The sequence below is a fragment of the Felis catus genome, chromosome E3 (genome assembly GCF_018350175.1).
Source record: "Felis catus isolate Fca126 chromosome E3, F.catus_Fca126_mat1.0, whole genome shotgun sequence".
In the NCBI taxonomy this organism is placed as follows: Eukaryota; Metazoa; Chordata; class Mammalia; order Carnivora; family Felidae; genus Felis; species Felis catus.
The window spans coordinates 17,773,366-17,800,928 of NC_058383.1; the positions used below are offsets into that span (position 1 = coordinate 17,773,366).

At 49.3% G+C, this 27,563-nt stretch overlaps 2 protein-coding genes and 1 non-coding gene across 7 annotated transcripts; 2 read left to right on the forward strand and 1 right to left on the reverse strand.

Annotated features, from left to right (window-relative positions):
* Positions 1-701: 701 nt before the first annotated feature.
* Positions 702-9,350, forward strand: LOC101085169 (zinc finger protein OZF-like). Of its 5 annotated transcripts, none has more exons than XR_006591025.1 (5): positions 702-1,189; positions 1,376-1,489; positions 2,420-5,432; positions 6,666-7,006; positions 8,541-9,350. XR_006591025.1 is itself a non-coding variant. In XM_006942146.4 (3 exons), exons 1-3 carry the CDS (start codon positions 994-996, stop codon positions 3,634-3,636), a joined length of 1,527 nt encoding a protein of 508 aa, XP_006942208.2. In that variant the 5' UTR covers positions 702-993; the 3' UTR covers positions 3,637-8,388. The 5 variants fall into 5 exon arrangements, 1 of the variants encoding a protein (XP_006942208.2); XR_006591024.1 differs by lacking the exon at positions 8,541-9,350 and adding an exon at positions 7,467-8,388; XR_006591023.1 differs by lacking the exon at positions 8,541-9,350 and having other exon boundaries at positions 6,666-8,388.
* Positions 9,351-10,786: 1,436 nt separating this feature from the next.
* LOC101085424 (zinc finger protein 689) lies at positions 10,787-16,327 on the forward strand. Its single transcript, XM_006942147.5, has 3 exons — positions 10,787-11,531; positions 11,745-11,858; positions 13,436-16,327. The coding sequence occupies exons 1-3, from the start codon at positions 11,327-11,329 to the stop codon at positions 14,617-14,619; spliced, it is 1,503 nt and encodes a 500-aa protein (XP_006942209.1). The 5' UTR covers positions 10,787-11,326; the 3' UTR covers positions 14,620-16,327.
* A 6,660-nt stretch (positions 16,328-22,987) lies between these two features.
* LOC111558305 lies at positions 22,988-23,091 on the reverse strand. The gene has a single exon (XR_002739028.2). It is a non-coding gene; the product is annotated as a U6 spliceosomal RNA (small nuclear RNA).
* Positions 23,092-27,563: the final 4,472 nt, after the last annotated feature.

Here is a 27,563-nt window from a genome sequence, read left to right on the forward strand (position 1 = left end):
CTCTAGAGGCGCCCAGACCTTTGTGTCTACCTCACAAGGTTGTAAGCACCGCTACCTATATGTGTGTCTACCTCACAAGGTTGTAAGCACCGCTGAGCGCAAGCACCCTTAGAGCCACCTCTTTCCAGTCCCCAGCATTATGTTTGGAGATGCCACGTTTAATCACATCAGACAGGAAGAGCTGCGGGGGCTCAAGGACTACATCGTGGGTCAAGCCCGGCGAAGACTCGAGAATCTGGAAGGCTGTAGACAGCAATGTAACCTCCGTGGCCGAGGAGGCTTTGTTTAGCTCCCTGCTCTGTACCAGGCTCCTGGAGCTGTGTTCCACGCAGGAGGCGCCAATACACGTTTGAACGTCGTCCATATCTAGGTGCAAAGGAGGCAGGGGGTCCCAGCCGCAGACAGCGCTCTGGCCCGAGGCCCAGCCGGCCAGGGTGTGGGGGGCGGGGAGGAGGAGCGGTGCTGTGGGCCCGTCGTCCCTTCGCACGCGCGGCCTAGGACGGCGCCGGGCAGGTGCTCAACCAGTGAGAGTCCTGGAGAGTTGTGGCTCCAGGGAGAAGGCCGGCTCGCACGCTGCAGCCGGCTTCCCTCCAACGGAGTGATTCTCTGAGACCCAATCAGAACGCCGGCTCGTTGCTTCCGGCCCCGCGCCACCCAATGACTGTGCACGGGAGGGAGAAGGGCGTGAAGCCCAGCGGCGCCATTATTCTTGAGGGCAAAGGGTTTCTAGCGCCCGTGTGGTAGAGGGGTGGGTGAGCGAGCTTCTTGCGCGCTTCCACTGTGGCAGAAGGCATCCTCCGATGCTCTAATCCGGGTCCATGTAGGACCTGTAAGAATAACACTTTAGGGGGTTGCGCTGGTCCCACGAGAGGCTGGTCCTGGTGCCCTTCGGGCTTCCTCGGCGGCGCCCTGGGCCCGAGGACCGACTAGGTTTGATCCCGCGGCGTCCAGAACCCCGGGCCCGCCAGCGAACGGGGGAACAGCGCTGGACCCATGGCGCCGCCCGGGGCCCCGCGCCTCGCCGGCGAGCAGGGGGAGGCCCACCCAGAGCGAGGGAAGCCGGGCGCCTTGAGCTTCGCAGACGTGGCCGTGTACTTCTCTTCGGAGGAGTGGGGCTGTCTGCGGCCAGCCCAGAGGGCCCTGTACCGGGACGTGATGCGGGAGACCTACGGCCACCTGGGCGCGCTCGGTGAGGCCCGGCCCGCCCCCTTCTCTCCCTTTTTGTGACACGGGGATTTTTAGACTTCTGGTGTGGACGCGTCCAAGTGTCTGTTATTTAGGAGGGTCTTCTCCGCTAGGGTCCGGAGGCTGTGTCCCCCGCCTTGGCTGGGCTCCATCCTCTCACCCTGTCCGCTGTTGGCCTCTTCTCCCCTAGGATTCGCAGGCCCCAAGCCCGCCCTCATCTCCTGGATGGAGAGAAAGAAGGAGGCATGGAGCCCGGAGGCCGAGGATCCCGAGGACAGGGCGAGGCACCCAGGATATGGGATAGGTGAGGAAAGTGGGGCTGAGCTGGAAGTCACCCTCTCTTGGGAGCGAGTCCCGGGCAGGAACTTTCCCCGGGCAGTCTCCTTGCAACACACAGCCCAGTTAGTGAGGATCTTCTGAACCTTCACTTCCAAATTTCCCTTTATCAGACCTGGTGCCTTCCTTACATCAAGGATAGCTGGGTAGGGGGGAAAGAGAAGGTGGGGGGGGGGAGGGTAGAATTTATTGAGCCTTCCTTCTCTATGTGCCCAGAGCATTTGCATGCCTCAGAAAGGGGCCAGAAGTTCACTTAGTGAAATTGTTAGTTTTGGCCCAAGTGGTGACTGCTGTGTGTGTGTGTGTGTGTGTGTGTGTGTGTGTGTGTGTGTGTGTGTTTATTATTTATTTTAAGATACAGAGCACAAGCAGGGGAGGGGCAGAGAGAGAGGAGTAGTGAGAATTCCAAGCAGGCTCCGCATTGCCAGCACAGAGCCTGCTGTGGGGCTCAAACTCACGAACCTCGACATCATGACCTGAGTGGAAATCAAGAGTTGGAGGCTTAACCGACTGAGCCACCCGGAGCCCCTGTGACTGCTGTTTTTGTATACACTGACCTGTGGTCCATTCCAGTGCCTTGAGAAATCTCTGTCCCTACTGAAATGCCTACTTTTAGGGGCTTTAATGTGGCAGGTGATTGCTTATTTTTGACAGGCAGTACTGTCCCTCACCTTCTGACAAAACTAATTTTCCAAGCCCTAAATGAGGGGGGTGGGGGGGTGGGGAAGGCCATGGAGTGGGGAGCTGCTGCCTTAGATGAACCCGGCTCTGAAACAGGGAATACACCAGAGAAACAGACTGCTGCTCCCTTCACCTACATCTCCCCATGGTGAGAGAAAACACAGGCGGGGGCATGCAGGCACTCAACTCTTTGGTTTCAATTCTCTCGTCTCTTTAGAAAGCAAGAAAAAGAAGAATGAACCAAGCAGCAGAATCAGGGCCAAGGAGCTGGAGGACCCCCCTGTGAAGAACGGGCCACTGATGAAGGCCAGGCTGGTTCCTGGTTTTAGAGACTGCAGCCATTCATTGCCTCAGGTCTCCTCTGACACGGGACACCAGTGCACCGAGACTCCCAAGAGGCCCTACCCCTGCCTGGAATGCAGCCGTTCTTTCAGCTACCCCTCCCTCCTAGCCAGCCACCAGCGGGTCCACTCTGGGGAGCGGCCCTTTCCCTGTGACCAGTGTGGACGCTGCTTCCGCCAAAGAGGCAATCTGGCTGTTCATATGCGCATACATACAGGAGAGAAGCCCTTCTCCTGCCCAGACTGTGGGAGGCTCTTTGCCTACCCCTCGATGCTGGTCAGACATCGGCGAATCCACTCTGGAGACCGTCCATATGTCTGTGGGCCTTGTGGGGTTCAGTTCTCCCAGAGGGCTCACCTGGTTCAGCACCAGCTGCTTCATACAGGGGACAAGCCTTATTCATGTCCGGATTGTGGCCGCTGCTTCCGCCAGACGGGGGCCCTGGCCATCCACAGACACAGACATGGTGGGGAGAAGCCATATGTGTGTACTGAGTGTGGGCGCCACTTTACACACCCTTCGCTCTTGGCTATCCACCAGCGCACCCACACGAGGAAGAAGCCCCATATCTGTTCTGACTGTGGTCGGGGCTTTGCCTACCCCTCCCTCCTGACCAATCACCAGCGGGTCCACTCTGGTGAGCGCCCCTACCCTTGTGCCCATTGCGGTGCCCGTTTTGCCCAGCAAAATAACCTGCTTCAGCATCAGCTCATTCACACAGGCGAAAAGCCCTATGAGTGCCCTGATTGTGGCCGCTGCTTCCGGCAGAGTGGCTCTCTGGCTATCCATAGGCGCACGCATACAGGGGAGAAGCCCTACTCCTGCCCTGAGTGTGGGCACCAATTTACCTCTTCGTGTGTCCTCAACAGTCACAGGCGTGTCCATTCTGTTGAGAGGCCCTTCCCCTGTTCCCAGTGTGGGAAAACCTTTAAACGAAAGAGTGCCCTGGAAGCCCACCAATGGATCCATCGCACACGCAGGACAAGTCAGAGGGGCGCCAGACCTCTGTTACAACCTCCAGCCCGAGCTTCTGTCCCTGAGGGTCAGGAACCGTCAGTACACTTCCGGCATTTTCCTGATATGTTTCAGTAGTGCGAGTGTCTGAGTTCAGCAGCGTGAACAAGCAAGTGTTTTAAGATTCTCCCTGATCAAGTGTTGGGAAGGAGGTGCACAGAGGGCATAGGAGGGGTAGGAGAGGGGAGGAAAAAGGAATCAATCAAAAAGGAGATAGTGGGGGCTGAGCCACATCTAGAGTCTGTGAGTGACCTGGAGCTGAGAGGGAGGACATCCAGAGGGAAGCACCATCCAGGAAAAGCATGAGTCTCCTCCAATCCACTCCCAGCACCAACTGCTGACCTCTGAGCTTTCAGCTCCCAGTTTTCCCTAACTCTAGAACTCAGGAGTTCAAATCTTAATTTGGACCAGAAGCCAAAATGGAAGAGGAGGATCATAGGCTTTCAGCCAGTTTATTCCATGTTCAACCTTGGTGCATCTTGCGTCATCAACATCTTTCTATAAAATAAGTACATGAATCTGGCCCCCAAGGTGGTTGTGAGGATTAAATAACATATATTCAGTTAAAACTGTCTAGTACAATACTTTTTGCTGTATATATCCTCCCAAGCTTTGCAGGTAGAGTTGTTTGGATATTGTCTAATCATCCCTGCTGAAAACAACTCTTTCAATGTGATTTTCGTAGCTTAAAAAAATTTTTTTTAAATGTTTATTTTCTTTTTTGAGAGAGATACAGGGCTCCAGTTGGGGAGGAGTAGAGAGAGAGGGAGATACAAAATCTGAGGCAGGCTCCCTGCTCTGAGCTGTCAGCACAGAGCCCTACCACGGGCTTGAATTCACCAGCTGGGAGATCATGACCTGAGCCTAAGTCAGGTGGTTAACCGACTGAGCCATCCAGGCGCCCCTCGTAGCTCTTTTCTATATTTCAGCAAGTTATAAACTATTAATGCCTTTGTTTTTCCCCCAAGTGATTCAATGCTTATTTTCTCTGTGCCCAACTCAGAAGTGAGAGACTGTCTCATAATTCCCTGGAGTATGTTAGAACTACCACACTGGCTTAGGCACCCATGCCTTTGCTTACATATTATGTGTCCCTCTCACGGGGTTGTAAGTACCGCTGAGAGCAATCACCCTTAGAGCCACCTCTTTCCAGTCCCCAGCATTATGTTCGGAGATGTCACGTTTAATCACATCAGACAGGAAGAGCTGCGGGGGCTCAAGGACTACATCGTGGGTCAAGCCCGGCGAAGACTCGAGAATCTGGAAGGCTGTAGACAGCAATGTAACCTCCGTGGCCGAGGAGGCTTTGTTTAGCTCCCTGCTCTGTACCAGGCTCCTGGAGCTGTGTTCCACGCAGGAGGCGTCAATGCACGTTTGAACGTCGTCCATATCTAGGTGCAAAGGAGTCAGGGAGCCCCAGCCGCAGACAGCGCTCTGGCCCGAGGCCCAGCCGGCCAGGGTGTGGGGGGCGGGGAGGAGGAGCGGTGCTGTGGGCCCGTTGTCCCTTCGCACGCGCGGCCTAGGACGGCGCCGGGCAGGTGTTCAACCAGCGCGATCCCCGGAGTCGTTGTGGCTCCAGGGAGAAGGCCGGCTCGCACGCTGCAGCCGGCTTCCCTCCAACGGAGTGATTCTCTGAGACCCAATCAGAACGCCGGCTCGTTGCTACCGGCCCCGCGCCACCCAATGACTGTGCACGGGAGGGAGAAGGGCGTGAAGTCCAGCGGCGCCATTATCATTGAGGGCGAAGGCTTCAAGGCTCTGGTGCGACGCACTGGGCTGTCTTCAGGGAAGTGATGCGGCTGACCCAGGACTGCCTACCTGGGCGCGATCGGAAAGTCCCAGCCCTCCCCTTGTCCCCCTTTTAGCGAAAAGAGGTACTAGTAGGCTTCGGTCCGGACGCGTCTGAGTGTCTGTTGTTGGGGAGGGTCTTCAAAGGTAGGATTCAGGAGGCTGTAACTGCCCCTGCAGAGGAAGCCCACTCTTTAGGCTTCATCCTCTCACCCAGTCCTCTGTCAGCCTCTTCTCCCCTGGGATTCGCAGGCCCCAAACCCGCCCTCATTTCCTGGAGATGAAAGTAGGAGGCGTGGAGCGTGGAGTCCAAGAAGGAGGGGGCAAGGCACTCAGGATCTGGGATAGGCGAGGAAAGTGGGGGCTGAGCTGGAAGTCAACCTCTCTTGGGAGGGAGCCAGGGTAGGCCCTTTCTTTCGGCAGCCACAGCTACACCGCACCCTTCTCTTTAAATACCCCAATTCATAAGAATCCGATGGACTTTCTCTTCTAAAGTTCTCTTTCCCAGACCGGGAGGCTTCCTTGTGTTCAAGGGTAGCCGGTCCCGTTGGTTCCAGTTGGGGGTTGGGGCGAGACAACAGTTGGGGATTTAGGTTCTTTCGCCTTCTTTCTGCTGAGTGTTTAAGAGTATTGCTTCCAACAGAGCTTTCTTCAGTCATGGGAATGTTCTGTATCTGTGGTGACCAACACAAAAGCCACCGGCCACATGTGTCTATTTAGCACTTGAAATGTGGCTAGTGTACCTGAGGAAGTGAAAATTTCATTTTAATTAACTTAAGCCTAGAGAATATGCATGATGTATTTCTGACTGGCCTTGGAAAGAGACCAGACATTCACTTCGGTTTCTTGGCCTGGCCTTGTTTCTCAGGGCATATCCTGCCTTTTGAAGCTGCCTAGAGCCCTCTATAGAATTGAAAGCCTTGCCACCTTTCATTGAGGATGCAAACAGGTGTTTTTGTGTGCTCAGACGGCACTGAGGTCTGTTTTTTGAGGAACGTTTCCACTGACGTGTCTGTATTTAAGGTCTTTCACTAGGGAGAGGTGCCGGCTTACCTCTGAAAAGAATTCAGCCCTTCCTTATGGGAACCCTCTATGGTTCTGGAAGCCTGGAGTGAGAAGGCATGGTACTTTTTCTGAAAACTAGAAACTTCTGCCTGAGGCAGGTGGGGGATCGCTGTGGAGGGGTGGGGGGTGGGGCGGGGATTCACACTTAGATCCTCCTGCCCTGAACGAACAGGCACTCCGTCTCCAGTGCTGCCCCACCAGTGGCGATTCAGAGCACCCCACAATCTTTAGTTCCAATTCTCTTGTCTCTGCAGAGAGCAAGAGTAAAGAAAAGAAGGGGGAAATGGAGGTGAAGAAGCTTAAGGAGCCTGTGTGAGAGAGGCTGCCTGGTTAGGCAGCATGGCAGGAGTCCTTTGAAGAACCAGGGGCCCTGAACCAGGGGGTATGGCCAGATATCACCTCAGGGCTCCTGAACTATGGGACAACAGTGCTGTTTGGCTCCGAAGAAACCCTACCCGAGTCTTGGCTGTCCTCTTGGCTGGACCTCTTGGTGTCCAGACACCAGCAGGCCGACTGTGCTGGCAGCCTTCCCTGTGACAGTGTGGATGCTGCTCTCTCAGTGCAAGAACCTGCCCCACCATCTGCCCGTCCACAGGTGAGACAGTCGTCTCCCCACCCCCCCCCCCACCCCCACCGCCGTGTGGCTGCTGCCTTTGAAAAAGTAGGGCCCTGGCCACCTACAGAAGGAAGAAGCTTTATGCAAGTCTGGACTGTGGGCAGCTCTTTGCCACCCCTCACTGTTAGACACGGACAGACCACTCCGGTGACTGTCCCCGTGTGTGTGGCTCCTGTGGTGTCCCCGTTTCCCGGAGGGCTCACCTGATCTAGCACCAGCTGCTCCACATAGGGCACACCCGTGTCCTGACTGCACCCGCTGCCTCCACCCGGGGAAGCGCCCTGGGTGCCCATAAGTGCAGACATGTGGGCAGACTGGGGGTGCGACTTTGCATACCCGCCTCCCGGCCAACCACCTGCTTATGCACTTGAGTAAACACTGCTATACCATGGTCTATAGTGTGGTACTCACTTTTGCTCACCAAAAAAATTTGCTCCAGCACCAGCTTATCCACACGGGAAAGAAGCCCTCTGGTGCTGTGGCTGTAAGGCGGTGTTTCTGCCACAGGCTCCTTTGGCCGTTCACAGATGCCCACGCACACCCGGGGAAACCTTCCCCCTGCCCAGAATGTGGCATCTGCTTCCTGCACTCCTCCCTCCTGCTCAGCCACAGGCACATCCACTCTCATGAGAGGCCCTTTCCCTGCACTGAATGTGGGAAAAGCTCCAAGAGGAAGCACGCCCAGAAAGCCCACCATGGAATCCATCAGGGATACACGGAAGGGCCAAGGTGTGGGAGCCCTGAGCCAGCCTCCTCCCTTGGGGATCAAGACCCTCAGTTCATGTCCACTATTGGATACATTCCAGGAGTGTGGGTGACTGGGGTCAAGTGCTGCGAAGGGGTTTATGATGGAAGACATTGTTTCCTGTCAAGCGTTCACCACTCAGAGCGGGTGGAGGCAAGAGAGAAAGGAAAAAAGGGGGAGGTGTACAAAGTGACAAAGTCCATAGGTGCCTTGGAGTCCTCCTTCAGAGAGCAGGATATAGAGGTCATCGGAAATGTACCAGCGAGTTACGTCACCCAGAAATGGACAGGTTGGAACTGGACTGCAAGAATCTGTTAAGGAACGGGAAGATTCCATCATTACCCGTGACTTTGTCCCAGGACTAACACTGCTTGCTGGAGTCTGGGATTATGGTGCAATGACATTTTAGGCAAATCGAAGGTTGCACTGCCTGATGCTTTCCTCTCACTGAGCATGAAACAAGGAGAAATGACGCTCAGAGCCTTTCACCCAGTTTAGAGCTGCCAGTGCAAGGCAGAGGACATTCTCCAGCTTCAAATCTCATCCCCACCTTTACTAACAGGCAGTCTGCTCAACTGTCTGCTAACCATCCTCATAAAGGACTCTGGAAGGTGAATTTCCACTGTGGTTATCTATCTCGATGTGCCTACGAGGTGGCACCTGGGACCTAGCTGGCTTTCAACACCATTTCCCTTTACCCCAAACAGGGGGCCTTTGGTGGCCTCTTGGTGTGTAGACTCCCTGGATCTTCTCCATCCTTCTCTACAGTGGACATTCTGCAGGAGGAGCCCCGCGTGTCCCTGTGCCCAGTGTGAATCCAGGAATTTATACAGAAGGGAGCAAGGGCCTCTGCTTTCACATGAAGTCCTGGGTGCATCTCTCTCCGAAATGTTTCCCTATAGGTAAGAGCACCTGACTCTGCCTGATTCCTAGGCTCTGCCTTAGTGGCTCCCACCAAGATCACCTTGGCCAAGATCATCTTTGGCAAGCCAGGCCAAATGGGGCCTTTCCAGCCCAGGGCCAAAAGGGCGAGGCTGAGCCTGTCTTGCCATCTCCTGTATGTGGGAAGAGGGCTCAACCCTCTTTCTCCTCAGTATTTAACCATCTTCTTTCCTAATCAATGTCAGCATCATTGACAGTGCATCATTACCATTTAGGCAAAATATCCACAGAGGAAGTCTGATTCCTTCCCAACCTTCTCTGTTTACTCATTGTCTTCCCAATGAAATAGTTTGCTGTCTGTTTGCCCTTTTATTCCCTCAGCAGCCTACGTTTACCTTCTGATTTCTCCAAACTGAACTATGTGTGGCACAAAGCTATCAGTTTGCCCTGCACACTATCAGAGTAATTCTCTTAAAATATTAACAGAAGGTAATTCACTTCTTTAGACCAGTGTAGAGCTCCCCGATGTGCAGGATGAAACCATCCAATATCTGGTGTCAACCTATCCTTTCAATCCTTCAGGGTTTTTGTTTTATTTATGTTTATTTATTTTTGAGAGAGAGGGAGAGAGTGCAAGCAGGGGAGGGGAAGAGAGAGAAGGAGAGAGAGAGAGAGAGAGAGAGAGAGAGAGAGAATCTCAAGCAGGCTCCGCGCTGTCAGCACAGAGCCTGACGGGGGGCTTGAATTCACAAACCCTAAGATCACGACCTGAGTTGAAACCAAAAGTTGGACACTTACCAGACTGAGCCACCCAGGGGCCCCTCAATCCTTGTTTCACCCTAACAGTATCTGGCACTGCATCAGAAAATGTCCTCATTCCCTTCACACTCAGAACTTTCCTGAATTCCTGGCTTTGTATCAGAGATGTTTATGGTCATGGAATTCAGCTGTTTACTCAACAAACATACATTGAGCACTGCTGCCCTCTCTGAATCCCACGCATTCATAGACCAAACTCATTTCCCACTTGATGCATCAATCTGGAAAGTCATTCAGAGCAGGGATCCTGTCTTATTCATTTTGGCAATCTTGACATTCCACTTGCTCCCCCAGTAGTTTGTTCAATAAACAGTCACTATGCTTGGGACAGAGTAGAACTCAGTGTTTACTGTCATTTTGTTGTTGGTGTGTTTTGTTTTTCCCTACCTCCTCTGTTCAAAAGTCATCTTCCTCAGAAAGCCTTACTACCTCACAAGGTTATCTTGTGAATTCCTGAAATGTTGTCTTCACTCCTGGTCAGCTCTGGGATAGCGTTTTATCCATAAAAGGTGCTTTAACAAATTGATCAATGGGTTGGAGAGAGAGATGTCACCAGTTGAGGTATGTAGCAAATGGCATATTCTCTGCCCCCTAGATCGCCTGGGAGATGACCCTGAGCTGGTGAAACCCTGAACAATTAACACTTAGACAGAAGTCGGGACTGATGGAGTGGGAGCCGACTGGTTACATCAGCAATTTTCCTATGCCTTTCACATACATGCTTGCTGCACTCTGTTAATTTGTAAATTTATATGTCTCACTCAACTACAATCTTCATTCAGAGCATGGTTCATGACTTATTTCCAAACTGCCTAGCACTATGCTTTGTACACTGAACAAATGTCATGTAAAAATAAGGAACGGAGATGTGCATAAGACTGAACCTGGAAACAGGCCAGGAGCTCTGTTGAGTTGACCAGCGAATTCGCATAGTGCGGGGCAGGGGGTCGTGTTCTGCGGTATGAATGAAGACCCGGTCGGCCCTGGGTTTAAATCTGTTGGTTCTCCTTACTAGCAGTATCCCTCTGAGATTTTCCTCATCGGTAGAACTGGATGGTGACCACCAACGACTTCACACAATAGTAACAAAGAATAAATAAGATCCCCTCTTATTATTGGGGAATGGTGCTTGCGCGCAGGAAACGCCGTTAATTTCCCTCCCCAAAAGGCAACAAGGAAGTTATCCAATTCTCTGAGAAGGTCACCCGGGGTAATCTCAGCCCCGGGCTGGCCAGAGTGGCTCCGTCACTCAAATCCTTCCCTCCCTCCGCGAGGCAGCGCGTGCCAGAGAATAGGGGCCCGTCAGCGACGCCAGGCTAGCTCACAGCTGCCGGACTCAGAACCGGCCAGAGGCACCCGGCTTGAAGGGTCGGCTTCCTGCCCTTACGCTTCCGTTGGCTTCGTTTAAACAGGCCGCTTTCGACAGCACCCAATCAGGAAGCTCGATCTTCGGCCGCCGCCCAATGAGCGCGTGTAATGGGGGGAAAAAGGGCGTGAAGCCCAATCGCAGCGCCATCACACTTGAGGGCAAAGAGGTTAGGAAGCCGGCATGGCGCTCCGGTCAATAAAATCGATAGCTGGAAGCTGCCTGTGTTCCAGGCTAAGGCGGTGCGGGAGCAGCGCCGCCATCTTCCCCGAAGGCATCTTCCGGTGCCTTTCACCCAAGTTCGGGCAGGAGTTTCCTGAATAACAGCGAAAGGTTTCCGTTAGCCCCGCAAGGCGGCCGATTCCGATTCCCTCCGGGCCTCCCCAGGCACACTCAGCCCCGGTCCGGCGGGGGCTCCCAAATCTCCGGGTCCGCCAGGGGTCCAGGCCGAGACGGGGAAGGCCGTGGCGCCGGCTTCTGGGGTCCAATGGCGCCACCTTCGGCTCCGCTCTCTGCGCGGGGACCAGGAGAGGCCAGACCTGGCCGGAGAAGGGGAAGGAGGCCGAGGGCGGTGAAGTTCGCAGACGTGGCCGTTTACTTCTCCACGGAGGAGTGGGGGTGTCTGCGCCCCGCGCAGAGGGCCCTGTACCGGGACGTGATGCGGGAGACCTACGGCCACCTGGGCGCGCTCGGTGAGGCCCGGCCCAATTCGCTTTCGCGGGGCCCGAAGGGATGGAGGAGCTTAGGGGCGGGGGTTGTGGGGGACGGCAGAGTGTCCAGGGACCTGGCCTGCGACCAGGTTGTGTCAGGGGAGGAGGACAGGGTCTTGGCAGGAGATGACACCGGGTAGGTATTTACCCAGCGTTATCTAGGAGCTGGGCGTCTGACTGGTTCTCCTTCCCCAGGGTGCGCAGGTCCCAAACCAGCCCTCATCTCCTGGTTGGAACGAAATACCGATGATTGGGAACCGGCTGCTCTGGATCCGCAGGAGTGCCCACGGGGGGTAGCAGTCCAAAGAAGTGAGTGAAAAATGCCTGTGGAGGGCCTGCGGCCTCTAATGACTCAGTTTCAAGTTTTGGTAGCTAGGGGTTCCTCTGGCCCGTCCTGTAATGCTTTACTTACTTACTGTGTTGGTTTTCATAACTTCAGGGTCTTGTCTCTCTGATGGTGTTGGGTGGGTCCACCATACAGTGGCTTACCCATCAGTTTGCAAACTAACGGTCTGCAGTTCTCTATTGTGTGAATGAACCAGTGAGCTTTTCAAAGGAGTTACACTCCGGTGTCCTTCCCAGGATCCCTGTCCTCAGCTAGCTTTGAATTGGGCCCTGAGGCACCTGGTACCTTTCTGAGTTTTCCGGATTTTGGTTGAACGGATCTCATAGGGAACAGCTGCCTGGGATGTAGGGCCCTCTTTCTGCCCTTTTGGCGGGGTGACTGCTGATCATTGCAGGAATCTGTACTCTTCTCAGGATCAAGCAAGGCTCTGATTGATGCCATTCAGGTAGAAGGACCCCAGATCCACCCACAGGGACGGATGTAACTGTCGGAGCTGGAGTTTTGGTGCCAGATTCTCTGAGACCAGTGCTATCTTTCCAAGATTCAGATCTGACCATGATACTTCCTTACTTAAAACCTGTTAGTTTGCGGGGCATCTGGGTGGCTCAGTTGGTTGAGCTTCTGACTTCGGCTCAGGTCATGATCTTGAGGTCCGTGAGTTCGGGTCCTGCATCGGGCTCTGTGCTGACAGCTCAGAGCCTGGAGCCTGCTTCCGATTCTGTGTCTCCCTCTCTTCTCTGTCCCTACCTGCGTGCCCCCCCCTTAAAAATAAACATTAATTTTTTTTTTTTTTAAACGTGTCCGTTTTTGCCACGACAGGTTGGCAAATGGCTGTCAGTTATATCAAGTCATTTGGGGAACTTGGTAAAAAAAAAAAAAATACACAGATTTCCTGGACCCAGAACTATTGACTTACTCTTATGGATGTCTAGGCCGTTTGTAATGGCCCCAGTCAGTTGGCATGTACGTTTAGATTTGAGAACCACTGGATAAAATATAGTTCAAGGCCCTATACAGCAGTGGTTCTCGGAATATGGTCCTCAGACCAGCAGCAGCATCAGTCAGGAAAGAATTAGAAATGCAGATTCTTGGGCCCCATCCCAGACCTGCTGAATCCAAAATTGTCTCAGTAAGTTATCCAAATGCTTCTGATCACAATAAAATTTGAGACCCATTGGCTTAGATGGCCTTAGAACCTAGTCAGCTCATAGCCATTATAGCTCATAGCCTATAGCCAGCTCATAGCTCATTTGTTTCTGCTTCCTTGCCTTACACTTAACCTGTTCAAAAACTTTTAATTTGTAAAATCTGCATAACCTCCAAGAAACCTTTTCTGACTTCTCCAAATTGAGTTAGGGACTCCTGGAATCTCCTCTATTTCTATAGTAGTACGTCACCGTGGCACTGACACAGATTGTCTGTGGCACTGACACTCCTTGAAGAGGGGCTGAGTCTGTTTGTGTTCCAACCTGTAACACTGTCTTAGGCAAGGGTGGGGGCCCAGTATTTGTTAAATTAATTTCTCCCTGTGTTCCTGTAGAAACCAGAACCAGAAAGAAGAACGGAGACAAGGAAGTATTCCCACCTAAGGAGGCACCCCGAAAGGGGAAGCGAGGGCGGCGGCCCAGCAAACCCCGACTGATCCCCAGGCAGACGTCGGGGGGCCCCATCTGCCCTGACTGTGGTTGCACCTTTCCTGATCATCTGGCCCTGGAGAGCCACAAGTGTGCCCAGAATCTGAAGAAGCCTTACCCTTGCCCAGACTGTGGGCGCCGGTTTTCCTACCCTTCCCTGCTGGTCAGTCACCGGCGGGCACACTCTGGTGAGTGTCCCTATGTTTGCGACCAGTGTGGCAAACGTTTCTCCCAGCGCAAGAACCTCTCGCAGCACCAGGTTATCCACACAGGCGAGAAGCCCTACCACTGCCCTGACTGTGGCCGCTGCTTCCGCAGGAGCCGGTCCCTGGCCAATCACCGGACCACGCATACGGGTGAAAAGCCCCACCAGTGCCCTAGCTGCGGGCGTCGCTTTGCCTATCCCTCGCTGCTGGCCATCCACCAGCGCACACACACGGGGGAGAAGCCCTACACCTGCCTGGAGTGCAACCGCCGCTTCCGTCAGCGCACCGCCCTCGTCATCCACCAGCGCATCCACACCGGCGAGAAGCCCTACCCGTGTCCGGACTGTGAGCGGCGCTTCTCCTCCTCCTCCCGCCTGGTCAGCCACCGGCGGGTACACTCCGGGGAGCGCCCCTACGCCTGCGAGCACTGTGAGGCCCGCTTCTCCCAGCGCAGCACCCTGCTCCAGCACCAGCTCTTGCACACGGGGGAGAAGCCGTACCCCTGCCCAGACTGCGGACGTGCCTTCCGGCGGAGCGGCTCCCTCGCCATTCACCGCAGCACGCACACCGAGGAGAAGCTGCACGCGTGCGAAGACTGTGGCCGCCGCTTCGCCTACCCCTCGCTCCTGGCCAGTCACCGGCGCGTCCACTCGGGCGAGCGGCCCTACGCCTGCGACCTGTGCTCCAAGCGCTTTGCCCAGTGGAGCCACCTGGCCCAGCACCAGCTCCTGCACACCGGGGAGAAGCCCTTCCCCTGCCTGGAGTGTGGCCGTTGCTTCCGCCAGAGGTGGTCTCTGGCCGTCCACAAGTGTAGCCCCAGGGCCCAAAACTGTAGCGCTAGATCTGCTCTAGGGGGGGCCAGCCAGAAGGGCGATGCCCTTTAGTGTGGGAAGGACAGTGGCAGTTCATTTCAGTGCATGGAGGGGCCCGGAGAAGGGAAGGAGAGCCCCAGGTCATACAGGGCAGAGTCAGAGCAAAAACCCAGGTTCCCTGCCGCAGAGACCTGAACTTCAGTGTATTCCACCACACTGGCTGCCTTACTGGATGTGTCAAGAACGGACGGTCCCGTTAGGAGAGGTGACATCATTTGGTTGTTTCCCGGCTACCCTGTCCTGAAAGAATTTGTGTGTGTGGATATCAGGACTGAGAGTTCTCCCGTCTGCTTTAGAGGCTGTTGGCTTTTGCTTTGTCACAGGGGTTACCTGTCCTCTTGCACAGTCAGGAGAATCCCATACTCTGCCCCTTCCTCCATACCTGGTTAAAACCAACCTGATCTAGCCCTCTTTTTACGACACTCCTGCCAAGGGTTTTGTTTTTGTTTTTTTTTTTTTTTACCCTTGCTTTAAAACCTCCCTTGACGGGGAGCTTACTACCTCACAAGGCAGGTCATTTCGTTGTGGGATAGCTCCGATCTTTAGAAGGCTGTTCAGGACCACATTCTCCTTCCCTATAAGCCTTGCCCAGAATATGTCATACTTCATGTGCGTGACAGCATTTCAGAGAACTCTTTATCACGACTGCTTTTGCCCCACGTTTTCAGGTTAAACAGCATCGTTTGGTCCATCATTCCTTAAAGACAGGGTTTCAGTTCCCACACACATGCTCGCTCTCCAAACAGGTGCTGGGTTTTCAACGTTCCTTTTAAAGCCGGCACCACAGTGTGCACAGTACACCTCCTTGGTCTGTACTTGTCTCGGTGGCTCTAGATTGCACTGACTTTGGGGATGGTGGCACTGCACGGGGGCTTCATGGGGTGGCAGGCACCTAAATACCTAAGGTTTTTGTTTGTTTGTTTGTTTGTTTGTTTTTAAACCACATACTGTGAAGCTAAGTCTTCTGCACCCTATGTTTGAAAAATTGGTTCCAGTGGGTCTGGGACATAGGCAAAGTGAGCTCTGGGAGAAGACTGATTTTAAGGCAAAGCAGGGGAGCTATGGTCTAGCAGCAAGAGGCAAAACTGGGACCAGCTTGTACTTCATCCAGTGGATTTGGATTCGTTCCAGGCAGCCAGTGGCTGGAAAACCCTTGAGAACTGGGTCTCACCCTTCCCTGATTTCTCATCAGAATAAGGAGACATCAGCACAGACCTTCCAGGAGTCCTCAGCCAACATTTTTCATAAAATGGAGTGAGGCCATTCAAGGAGGGTAGAGTCAACAGTCATCAAGTTGTGCTCATGCCTGCCTTCCTCACATAAGCTCTCCAAAGCAGCAGCAGCAATGTGTCTTAATCTTTGATATGCCTCCCTGGTACCTACCCCTGAGTAGATGCTCAGTAAAGCTTTACCGCATTAAATGAACAAGGCCTACCACTTTGCCTTGGGTAGCTGCACCAAATTGGAATTTCCAAACATGACTTCTCTCCTATTCCAGCGGCTGGAGTGGGTCATGTTCCTACCCCTATTGCTTGTTCCTTCGGCTCTCCTCATCTCAGCCCCAAAGTCGGGGAGCAGTTGGGGAACAGTGTTTGTAATTACCTCTGTTCTGGTGTTTAGCAAGTTGCATTGTAACTGTTTCTCCTTGGATGAATGGATGAGCTACCCCAAGACGGGGGTCGTACCAGATTGGGTCTCATTAAAATGTCTGATAAATGAATTATGTTCCTTGTGGAATTACTATTTATAAAATGTAAGTATAGGTCCTTGACTGACTAGAAATTTTTACAGTTTATTTTTGTTGTTGTTGTTTTTTAATGTCTATTTCTGAGAGAGAGCGGGAAAGGGGCAGAGAGAGAAGGAGACTCCAGGCTCACCCAACTCTTTCTTTACCTAGGAATTTTGTAACTTTCTTTGGCCTGGATTGTAACTCCAAGACTTGGGAGCCACTGGTGGCCAAATTCCAGTGTGTGGTCTGTGGAGGGTTGAGACGAGTGACAACTTACTAGGTTCCCTAAAGCACTTCAGTCCCAGGGTCCGTTCCATTGACCAGCTGTGATCCTGGCCCTGTTTTCAGTGGGAGATCCCAGTATCCTTCCAATAAACTCTCCCTTCTGTTTTAGGTAGAGTTTCTGTTACTTGCAACCAAAGAGCGAACAGATTCACAGTCCCAGTATGGATTTACCTCCCATCTGCCTTCATGTCTATGTACGAGCTGTGAAGAAGAAAAAATTGCAGGGTTGCTGAAAGCCAGCATGACGCCTTTCCTGATCTCCAACCTCAATTGAGCCTTCCTTATTACTTAAGACTTCCCTCTGTCCTTCACCAGTGAAACACAAGGTTTCACATGGGAACTCTTAACATTCCACTCCCCACTGCCCCCACATTTACCAGTGTGACCACAAGTGTTTACTTGCTTCCAGGAACTACCTCAGGGGACTCCCTTATGCACCATGCTCGCCAACAAAGCTGTCCTTGGATTTCATCTGTCCTCTCAGGGATTTTGCTATTGTTCGTCTCTCCCCTTAATTTTATGGTTTCAGAGTCCCTCTCTTTGCTGGAACACACACATGCCAGTCTTTAAACATGATAAATATTTTTTAACATTTTATTTTTAAGTAATAACTCATAACCCCAAGATCAAGCGTCACCCACTCTACCAACTGAGCCAGGCAGGCGCCCCTCAGCTAAATTTCTTGAAGGAGTAGCCTATGTTCACTCTATTCTTTGGCCTACTGCAACAGTATTGTAGCTACTTTGTTGAGCATTTAATGATGCGCCATGTACTGTGTTAAGTACCTTGTACACTCCAATCTAATTTGTAGGAGAACCCCTTCAAGTAAATGTTAGGAGACGCTCCACAATGTGTCTCCAACATTGCCCCGCATTCTGCTGAGTATGCCAAAAATGCAAGGCCCTGCCTTCAGCAAATTCTCCAAGCCGATTCAGACCTAGAACCTCCTGAATGAGGAGGGGTTGGGTCCCTTGATGAAGGACTATGTTACACTGGCAAAAACATGCTGTGTATCTTCTAGCCTTTTCCAAATGGACCTGCAGCCATTTCCCAGAGTGGCAGGGCACAGGAAAAGGGGAAGTCACAAGAGTGTTCAGCGATTACTGGACACTAGATCTGGACATTTTCTAATTCTCGGAGATCCAAAACATGACTGTTAGTTCACCAGGCACAGTGGACTCATGGAGATCAGGCGTGTGTAGAAAAGCGTTGACTCAGCAGGCCTATGTTGCTTCAACCCTGCACATTTCAAAGAAGGTTCACCTTCAAGACTGGCACTTAGCTCACTCCTGCGAGATAAATTCTGAGCCCTTGTAATATTTGGCCTGGTTAGGGTGTTTTGTATGCTGGAGGCCTCGAGTCGCACTCTACCAGTCTGACCAGATGAGTTAATCCTAATAACGTGGTTTATGATGAATGCCTGTTTTTGCTCTGGGGGGCTGAGTCTGAGTAGCTGAGGTCAGTCATGTGGATACTCCGTGTCTGTATGACTGACCCCTCCCCCCCCCCCCCAAATAAACACCCTAGACACCAGGGCTGAGTTTCTCTAATTGGCAACGATTCACATGTATTGTCACAAATCCTTGTTGGGGGAATAAAGTGCATCTCTGCAACTCTACTGGACAAGGACACCTGGAAATTTCCAAGTTTGTGCCTGGTTTCTCCTGGGCTTTGCCCCATGCACCCTTTGCCTTTGCTGATTTTTATCTGTATCTTTTTGCTTTAATTAGCTACAAACTGGAGGATAGAAAGAAAGGGGGGAAAATGCAAGGCCCTGACCACTCTTTCCCCAGCCATTTCTTAGGGTTGTGTTTGCATGAAGCAACTGTCAGGGAGAAATAGTGTCTCTACATGGGACAAAGAGCAGCTTCTTCCTACTTGCCATGAAACGCCAGGTTCCCCCAGCTCATTGTTCCTCCCCCGCAGTGCAACTCTGTGTATCTAGCATCCACTGGGCCCCTCCGTGTTGTCTCTGTGGAGCTTAGGAGGCAAAAGAACCAATGCATACGTGATGCTCAGGTGACGTGTGCCATGAATAAGGTCTTTTGTCTCTGACATTGGAGTCTCTTGTCCTCTGCCAGCATCCATGAAACAATAACAGACTAATTTTTTTACTTTGTATGTAGGGTAACCTTCACTTGCACACTTGACAAGAGGTATTATTTCCCTTTAATAGAGGAGGCTCAGTGATATATTAAGTAACTGGTCCAGGATCACATATCTGGTACATCTAAGGGCCGTGATTTCCAAGCCAGGTCTGACTCCAAACCTAGCTGCTAGACAAGGTATTACAACACAGAAACTGTCCTTTAAGATGCCTTGATGACTCAGCAAATCAATGATTTAGTTTTTATCTTTTTTACTTTAGTTTTCCTACCAGAGGTCTCTTGTAACTTAGCTTTCATGCCTCATATTCTTCTAGTGTTCCTGGTATTTCTTGTGGTTCCTTCTAGTGTGTACACGTAGGAATTCCTTCTCAGTGTTTCTTGTGAAATGTACACGTTTTCCCAAATTCCAAGAACAATCGGTCAAGAAACTGGGAAAGTGCAAAAAAATGTATCATAATTCTGTGAGCTAAAGCTTAACAATAAACATAGAGAAAGAAGGTGCTGGTTTGGAAGGGGTCATTAAAAGCAAGAGCAGGAAATGCTGACTGTGCAGAGTTGAAAGTGAATGTCAACACACCTGTGAAAGGGGCAGGAGCAACTAGAATAAAAGATATCACAACAGCGGCGCCTGGATGGCTCAGTCAGTTAAGCATCTGACTCTTGATTTTGGCTCAGGTCATGGTCTCACGGATTCTTGACTTTGAGCCCCGAGTCCCCGCGTCAGGCGCTGACAGAGTAGACCCTGCTTGGGATTCTTTCTCTCTCTCTGCCCCTCTCCCACTCATGCTCGCTCGTTCTCAAAATAAATAAATAAATAAAAAGCTATCACAACAGGATCAGGTAATGTTACCTGTAGCTGTGGCCACGTTGGAAGCCTGTGTTCCTGGTCCTGTCTGCTGCTAATCAAGAGTCATTCTTGCAAATAAAGTGTTATATTCACAGGATACTTTGCACAAATCTATAAATGGTGTTAGAGAAATAAGTTTTGGAAGCAAAATAAGTTGGTCTCTTTTAAAAAAATTTTTTTTAAATCTTTATTTTTGAGAGAGAGAGACAGAGAGAGACAGATACAAAGTGCAAGCAGGGGAGAAGCAGACAGAGAGGGAGACACAGAATCCGAGGCAGGCTCCAGGCTCTGAGCTGTCAGCACAGAGCCCGACGCCGGGCTCGAACTCATGAACTGTGAGGTCATGACCTGAGTGGAAGTCAGATGCTCAACCAACTGAGCCACCCAGGCACCCCAAAATACTCTTAAAGTACTGTGAGAGCTACAAAACTGTGGACTGTTGTGGTAAGATATACATAAAATTTACCATCTTAACCATTTTTAAGTATACAATTCAGTGGCATTACGTACATTCACAATGTTTTATAACCTGCCACGATTTCCAGAACTTCTTGATCATCCCAAACAGACACTATGTACCCATGAAGTAATAAACAAATACATGAATGTTGCATTTGCAATTTTGATAGTTATTACCAAATTGCTTTCCAAGGAGGTTGTATGAATTTACACTCCCATCAGCAATACGTGGGAGTGTCTCTACCACCTGTGAAAACACAGTGCGTCACTCATTGCTTCATTCAACAGATATTTTGGGCAACTGTCACAGGCCATGTAATGTCTTTGCCCTCATGGAGATTCGAGGCTAAAGAAAAAAATAATGTCAGGAAGTGATCAGTGCAGGATGAGGGGATGAAAGTGATGGGGGGGATTATTTTGAGACAGGAGTGTCAGCAAACTTTTTTTTTTAAGATTTTATATTTTTTAAAGTTATTGCTACACCCAACATGGGGCTCGAACCCACAACCCGGAGGTCAAGAGTTGCACACTCCACTGACTGAGCCAGCCAGCTGCCCCAGCAAACTTATTTTTTTAATTAATTAATTTTGAGAGAGGGGTGGGGGAGAGAGAGAAGAGAGAATGAGTGGGGTAGGGGCAGAGAGAGAGGGAGAGAGAATCCCAAGCAGTCTGCCCCATCAGTGCGGAGCCTGATTCGGGGCTTGAATTCAAAAAAACTGTGAGATCATGACCTGAGCCAAGATGAAGAATCAGACACCTGGAGCACCTGGGTGGCTCAGTTGGTGAAGCATCCGACTTGAGCTCAGGTCATGATCTGGTTCGTGAGTTCAAGCCCCAAATCCAGCTCTGTGCTGACAGCTGGGAGCCTGGAGCCTGCTTTGGATTCTGTTACCTGTAGCTGTGGCCACGTTTGAGGGGCCATGTCTCTCTCTCTCTCTCTCTGCTCCTCTCCGGCTCAAACTGTCTCTCTCAAAAATAAATACACGTTAAAAAAAGTTTTTTAAGGGGCGCCTGGGTGGCTCAGTCGGTTAATCGTCCGACTTCAGTTCAGGTCATGATCTCACAGTCCATGAGTTTGAGCCTGGAGCCTGCTTCGGATTCTGTGTCTCCCTCTCTCTCTGCCCCTCTCCTGCTCATGTTCTGTCTCTCTCTGTCTCAAAAATACATAAAAACATTAAAAAAAATTTTTTTAAGTTTTTTTAATATAAAAAAGAAAAAGAGTCAGACACTTAACTGACTGAGCCACTCAGGCACCCCCCAGCAAACTTTTTGATCCTTACTCATCTGACAGGTGAAAAATACTATCATTCAATTTTAGTTTGCATTCCTCTATTAGGAGTGACTTTTAAAAAGTAGGCTCCACACCCAGCGCGGAGCCCAAGCCAGGGCTTGAACTCAAGACCCTCAGATCATGACCTGAGCCAAGATCAAGAGTCAGACACTTAACCAACTTAGCCACCCAGGTGCCTCTGATTAATTTTTCAAATGCTTTAAGAGATCCCTGTATTTTCTTTTACATAATTGTCATTTATATTATTTTTTTGTTGCTAGTCTTTGTCTTCTGCATTTGTAGCTTTTTAAAAATTTTTAAAAATTTACAGTCAAGTTAGTTATCATATAGTGTAACAGTGATTTCAGGAGTAGATTCTTTAATGCCCCTTACCCATTTAGTCCATCCCCCCTCCACAACCCCTCCAGTAACCCTGTTTGTTCTCCATATTTAAGAGTCTCTTTTGTTTTGTCCTCCTCCCTGTTTTTATATTATTTTTGCTTTCCTTCCCTTATGTTCATCTGTTTTGTATCTTAAAGTCCTCATATGAGTGAAGTCATATGATATTTGTCTTTGTCTGACTAATTTTGCTTAGCATAGTACTCTCCAGTTGCATCCACATAGTTGCAAATGGCAAGATTTCATTCTTTTTGATTGCCGAGTAATACTCCATTGTATATATATGCCACATCTTCTTTATCCATTCATCCATCGATGGACATTTGGGCTCTTTCCATACTTTGGCTATTGTTGATAGTGCTGCTATAAACATCAGGGTGCATGTGTCCCTTCGAAACAGCCTACCTGTATCCCTTGGATAAATACCTAGTAGTGCAATGGCTGGGTCATAGGGTAGTTCTTTTAATTTTTTTGAGGAACCTCCACACTGTTTTCCAGAGTGGCTGCACCAGTTTGCATTCCCACCAGCATTGCAAAAGAGATGCTTTCTCCGCATCCTTGCCAACATCTGTCGTTGCCTGAGTTGTTAATGCATTTGTAGTTCTTAAATAAGGAAATTAGTCCTTTGGGATATAATTTGCGAATATTTTTCTTAATTTGTCATTGTATATTGACTTCTTTTTAAAATTGTTTTATTTTTAAATGTTTATTTATTTTGAAAGACAGGGAGAAAGAGCGAGTGGGGGAGGAGCAGAGACACAGAGAATCCCAAGCAGGCTCTGCGTGGTCAGTGCGCAGACCTGATGTGGGTCTTGATGTGGGGCTTGAACTCAAGAAACCATGAGATCACAACCTGAATAAAAATCAAGAGTCAGATGTTTAACTGACTGAGCCACCCAGGTGACCCTTTTTTAAATTATTTAAAAATTGAAAAAAAAGTTTATTTATTGTGAGAGTGGGGGGGGGCGGGAGGAGGAGGGGGAGAGAGAGAGAGAGAGAGAGAGAGAGAGAGAGAGAGAGAGAGAGAAGAGAGTCCCACGCAGACTCCAAGCCCTCAGCACAGAGCCCCACTTGGGGCTCAACCCCACGAACCATGAGATCATGACCTGAGCTGAGATCAAGAGTTGGATGCTTAACTGCCTGAGCCGCCCAGGTGCCCCTATTGTAAATATTTTTCTAGTGAAATGTTAGTTTTCATTATTCAGTGCCACACGTTGTGCTTTGACTCATATTGTTTCCTCCAAGTTCATCTGGGAAGGGTGGCAGTTTGCTGGGGAACCACACAAAACATGGAATACTCCACAAATTTGCTTGTCTTCCTTGAGCAGGGGTCACGCTAATCTCTGTATCATTCCAATTTTAGTATGTGTACTGCTGAAGTGAGCCCTGTATGCCTATTTTTAATCTAAAATGAAAAATACTTTTGGGGTGCCTGGCTGGCTCAGTTGGAAGAGCATGCGACTCTTGATCTCTGGGTCATGAGTTTGAGCCTCATGCTGGGTGTAGAGACTACTAAAAATAAATAAACAAATAAAACTTAAAAAAATGAAAAATACTTTGAATTTTGGCCCTTGATTCCAACTGTTATAATTTCCCGGATTTTAATATTATAAACAAAACATTTGTTAGTTGTGGTGTAGTTGATTTGGGGGTACTGTAACTCAACATATAATTTCCCACCTCAGTGTCCAGGTTGTACCTTGCTTACTCTATCATGTTTTATACTTCACAATATTCTTTTGGTCCTTAAAAGAAAAAAAAAAAATCATGTAGGAAAATGATGTGGAAAAAAAGAAACATGATGTGAGTAGCAAAATTTATATTTTTCTTTTTTTAAATGTTTATTTTTGAGAGAGAGAGCATGAGCAAGGCGGGTACAGAGAGAGAAGGAGACAGAGCACGTGAGTGAGTGAGCAGGGGAGGGGCAGAGAGGGAGACACAGAATCCAAAGCGGGCTCCAGGCTCTGAGCCGTCAGCACAGAGCCTGACATGGGGCTTGAACCCATGAACCGTGAGATCATAATCTGAGCCAAAGTCAGCTGCTTAACCGACTGAGCCACCCAGGTGCCCCCATTTTTCTTTTTTCTTTTCTAGCCAATACTGGGCCCCTCTGTTCTGTTGCTTTTTCTTCCTCCACCTCCTTTCACTTATTCCACACTGCATAGCAAAAGATTAATGGGTGATAGTGATACAGTGCTTGTAAGGAAGGAACTTGCCATATTTCTTACAACAGACATTGTTGGACTATTTGCCAAAGCACACTTGACTCGGTGGGGAGCTTTTGTACTTTTTCTTGCAGGAAACACAGCCATCTTTGGAACTATAGTTTTCTTGGCCTTTGGGAGCAATGATGACTTCAGTTGGCAGCAGTGGAGCAAAGGAATCACTGATCTATCAGAAACTGGACACTGTCATTTGGTGGCAAACAGGAGACAGGAATAATGCTAAACAAAATAGCAAACCTCTTGGGGTTGATATAGGTACTCACCTTTCACTTTTCTTGTACACAGTATTTTCACAGGACTTGCTAACGCATTTAAAAGGTTTTTATCTTTTGGAGGAAAAAAATAACCCAAATCTCCATACTATAGGCACAATAGAAGGACCTTACAACATTTTCACGTTAAGTCATTATGCTCCCATTTAGGTCACAGCACAGGCCACTCCCCAGCCACCGAGGGAGGAACTGATTAAATGGGAGAAATTTATTAAATAAGAGAAAATAAAATTTCCTTCTAGAAACCTTTACATTTATGATCAATTGATTTTCTTTCTTTCTTTTTGAAGTTGGCTCTACACCCAACAAGGGGCTTGAATTCATGACCCGGAGATCAAGAGTTGCATGTTCTACTGACTGTGTCAGCCAGGTGCCCCTATAAGCAACTGATATTCAACAAAAATGCCAAGACAATCCAAAAAGTGAAATAGTCTTTTCAACAAAGGGTGGTGAAACAACTGGATATCCACATACAAAAGAATGAAGCTGGATCCCTATCTTCAACCACAAACAAAACTTAACTCAAAGGAGCGCCTGGTTGGCTCAGCTGGTACAGCATGTGGCTATTGAATCTCAGGGTCATGGGTTCAAGCCCCACACTGGGGATAGACATTACTTACTTACTTAATTTATTTTTGATAGACAGAGAGAGACAGAGCATAAGTGGCAGAGGGGCAGAGAGAGAAGGAGACACAGCATCCAAAGCAGGCTCCAGGCTCTGAGCTGCCAGCACAGAGCCCGATGTGGGGCTCGAACTCACAAACCGCAAGATCATAACCTGAGCTGAAGTCTGACGCTTAACTGACTGAGCCACTCAGGCGCCCAGAGATTACTTTAAAAAAAAAAATCTAAAAAAAAATTAACTCAATATGGACCGTAGACCTAATTGCAAAAACTAAAACTCTTAGAAGGTGGTGCCTGGGTGGCTCAGTCAGTTGAGTGTCTGATTCTTGGTTTTGGCTTAGGTCATGGACCATGGAATGGAGCCCCGTATCAGGCTCTGCGCTGACAACAAGGTGCCTGCTTAGGCTTCTCTCCCTATAAGTGAATGAATGAATGAATGAATGAATGAGGAAATAAACACTCTTAGAAAAAAACATTGGTGTCAATCTGCAATCTTGGGCCAGGTGGTTTGGTGTTAATCTGGATCTTGGGCCCTTTTCAAGTTTATTTATTTATTTAGAGAGAGAGGGAGCATGAGGGGGGTAGGGACAGAGGGAGAGGGAAAGAGAGAATCCTAAGCAAGCTCTGTACTATCAGCACAGAGCCTGATGCGGGGCTTGAACTCACAAACTGCGAGATCATGACCCAAGCTGAAACCAAGAGTTGGATGCTTAACTGACTGAGCCACCCAGGTGCCTCTGGTCTGGCAATGGTTTTAGATATGACACAAAAAGGACAAATGACAAAAGATATGCACTAATTAAATCAAGATTAAAACTTGTGTTTCAAAAGATACCTTGGAGAGAATTAAAAGACAATCTACTGAATGGGAGAAAATATTCCCAAATGAAAGGGATTTGAATCCATAAACTCTTACACTGACGCTAGACAAAGACATTATAAAAAAAGAAAATTCTATGGGGCGCCCGGGGGGCTCAGTCGGTTGCACATCTGACTTCTGCTCAGGTCATGGTCTCACAGTTCATGAGTTCCAGTCTCATGCTGGGCTCATTAGCAATGAACAATCCAGAAAGGTAATTAGGAAAACAATTCCATTTATAGTAGCATGAAGAAGAATAAAATACTTAGGAGTAAATTCAAGTAAGGAGGCAAAAGACTTGTACATTGAAAACTACGAAATACTGCTGAAAGAAATTAAAGACCTAAATAAATAGAAAGATATCCGTGCTCATGGATTGGAAGACCTAATATTGTTAAGATGCCAGCAATACCCAAAGAAATCTACAGATTCAGTGTAATCAAATCAAAATCCCAAAGGTGATGACGTTTTGAGAGAGGTGGTGGTTGCAAAACATTGTGAATGCTCTAAATGCCACTTAATTGTACTTTTTTTTTTCAACGTTTTATTTTATTTTTGGGACAGAGAGAGACAGAGCATGAACGGGGGAGGGGCAGAGAGAGAGGGAGACACAGAATCGGAAACAGGCTCCAGGTTCCGAGCCATCAGCCCAGAGCCTGAGGCAGGGCTCGAACTCCCGGGCCACGAGATCGTGACCTGGCTGAAGTCGGACGCTCAACCGACTGTGCCACCCAGGCGCCCCTTAACTGTACTTTAAAAATGGTTAATCACAGGTGCCTGCCTCTGGTTCAGATCACGATCTCACGGCTCGTAGGTTCAAGCCCCGCAACGAGCTCTGTGCTGACAGCTCAGAGCCGGGAGCCTGCTTCGGATTCTGTGTCTCCCTCTCTCTGCTCCACCCCGCCCCTCCCCCTGCCAAAAAAAAAAAAAAAAAAAAAAGCATTAAAAAAAATTTTTTTAATGGCTAATCATGCTTTGTCTAGGCAATATGCAGTTTGCTTCTCTTTTCTTTTTCTCCCAACATTTTATTTTGAAAGTTTTCAAACACACAGTAAAGTTGAAGGAATTTTACAGTGATCACCCATATATTTACCACCTCACCTCATTCTAGCATTAACATTTTACCGTACTTGTACTTGCCTTATCATGTAACTATCCATCTGTCTACCAGCCCATTTCCTTTTTTGATGCACTTCAAAGAAATTGTCAATGTCAGTACACATGACCCCTGAACATTTCAGCATGCACACTATTAGCTAGAGTGCAATATTTGCTTTACATATTTTTTGAGTTAAACTTACATAGAATAAAATGAAAATAAATTTTAAGTATTTGCTAAGCATACACCCAAACCTCCATCAAGAGATAGAACATCACTATCACCCTACAAAGTTCCCTCATGGCCTTTCCTAGTCAAACCCATCCCCCTCCCACCAGAGACTACTGCTCTAATTATGTCGCCACTACAGATTCAATTACGCTGTCATAAAACATCACATAAATGGAATCCTACAGTGTGTGTTCTTTTGTCTAAGGCTTCTTTCATGCAGCAGAATGTCTTTATTGCTTCTCTTTTAGATCTTCAATTCTTGAATTCAGAGCTAGGAGAGTGCTCACATCCGCAACACAGTACTTGACAAAGCTCAGAAATTGCTATTCAGTAGTGTTACCTGTATTAGTTCCCCACTGCTACTGTAAGAAATTACCAAACTAAGAGGTTTAAAATAACACAAATTTATTATCTCACAATTCTGCAGGTCAGAAGTCTGAAAATAGGTCTTCCAGGACTAAAGTCAAGGTGTCAGCAAGGTCGCATTCTCCAAACTCTAGAGAATCCATTCCTTGCCCTTTCCAGCCTCTCGAGGCTGCCCCGAGTCCT

Coding starts and splice junctions, on each gene's coding strand:
- LOC101085169 (XM_006942146.4), top strand. CDS start 994: ATGGCGCCGCCCGGGGCCCCGCGCCTCGCCGGCGAGCAGGGGGAGGCC. Junction 1,190..1,375: donor CGGCCACCTGGGCGCGCTCG/GTGAGGCCCGGC, acceptor CTTCTCCCCTAG/GATTCGCAGGCCCCAAGCCC. Junction 1,490..2,419: donor GCACCCAGGATATGGGATAG/GTGAGGAAAGTG, acceptor TCGTCTCTTTAG/AAAGCAAGAAAAAGAAGAAT.
- LOC101085424 (XM_006942147.5), top strand. CDS start 11,327: ATGGCGCCACCTTCGGCTCCGCTCTCTGCGCGGGGACCAGGAGAGGCC. Junction 11,532..11,744: donor CGGCCACCTGGGCGCGCTCG/GTGAGGCCCGGC, acceptor CTCCTTCCCCAG/GGTGCGCAGGTCCCAAACCA. Junction 11,859..13,435: donor GGGGGTAGCAGTCCAAAGAA/GTGAGTGAAAAA, acceptor GTGTTCCTGTAG/AAACCAGAACCAGAAAGAAG.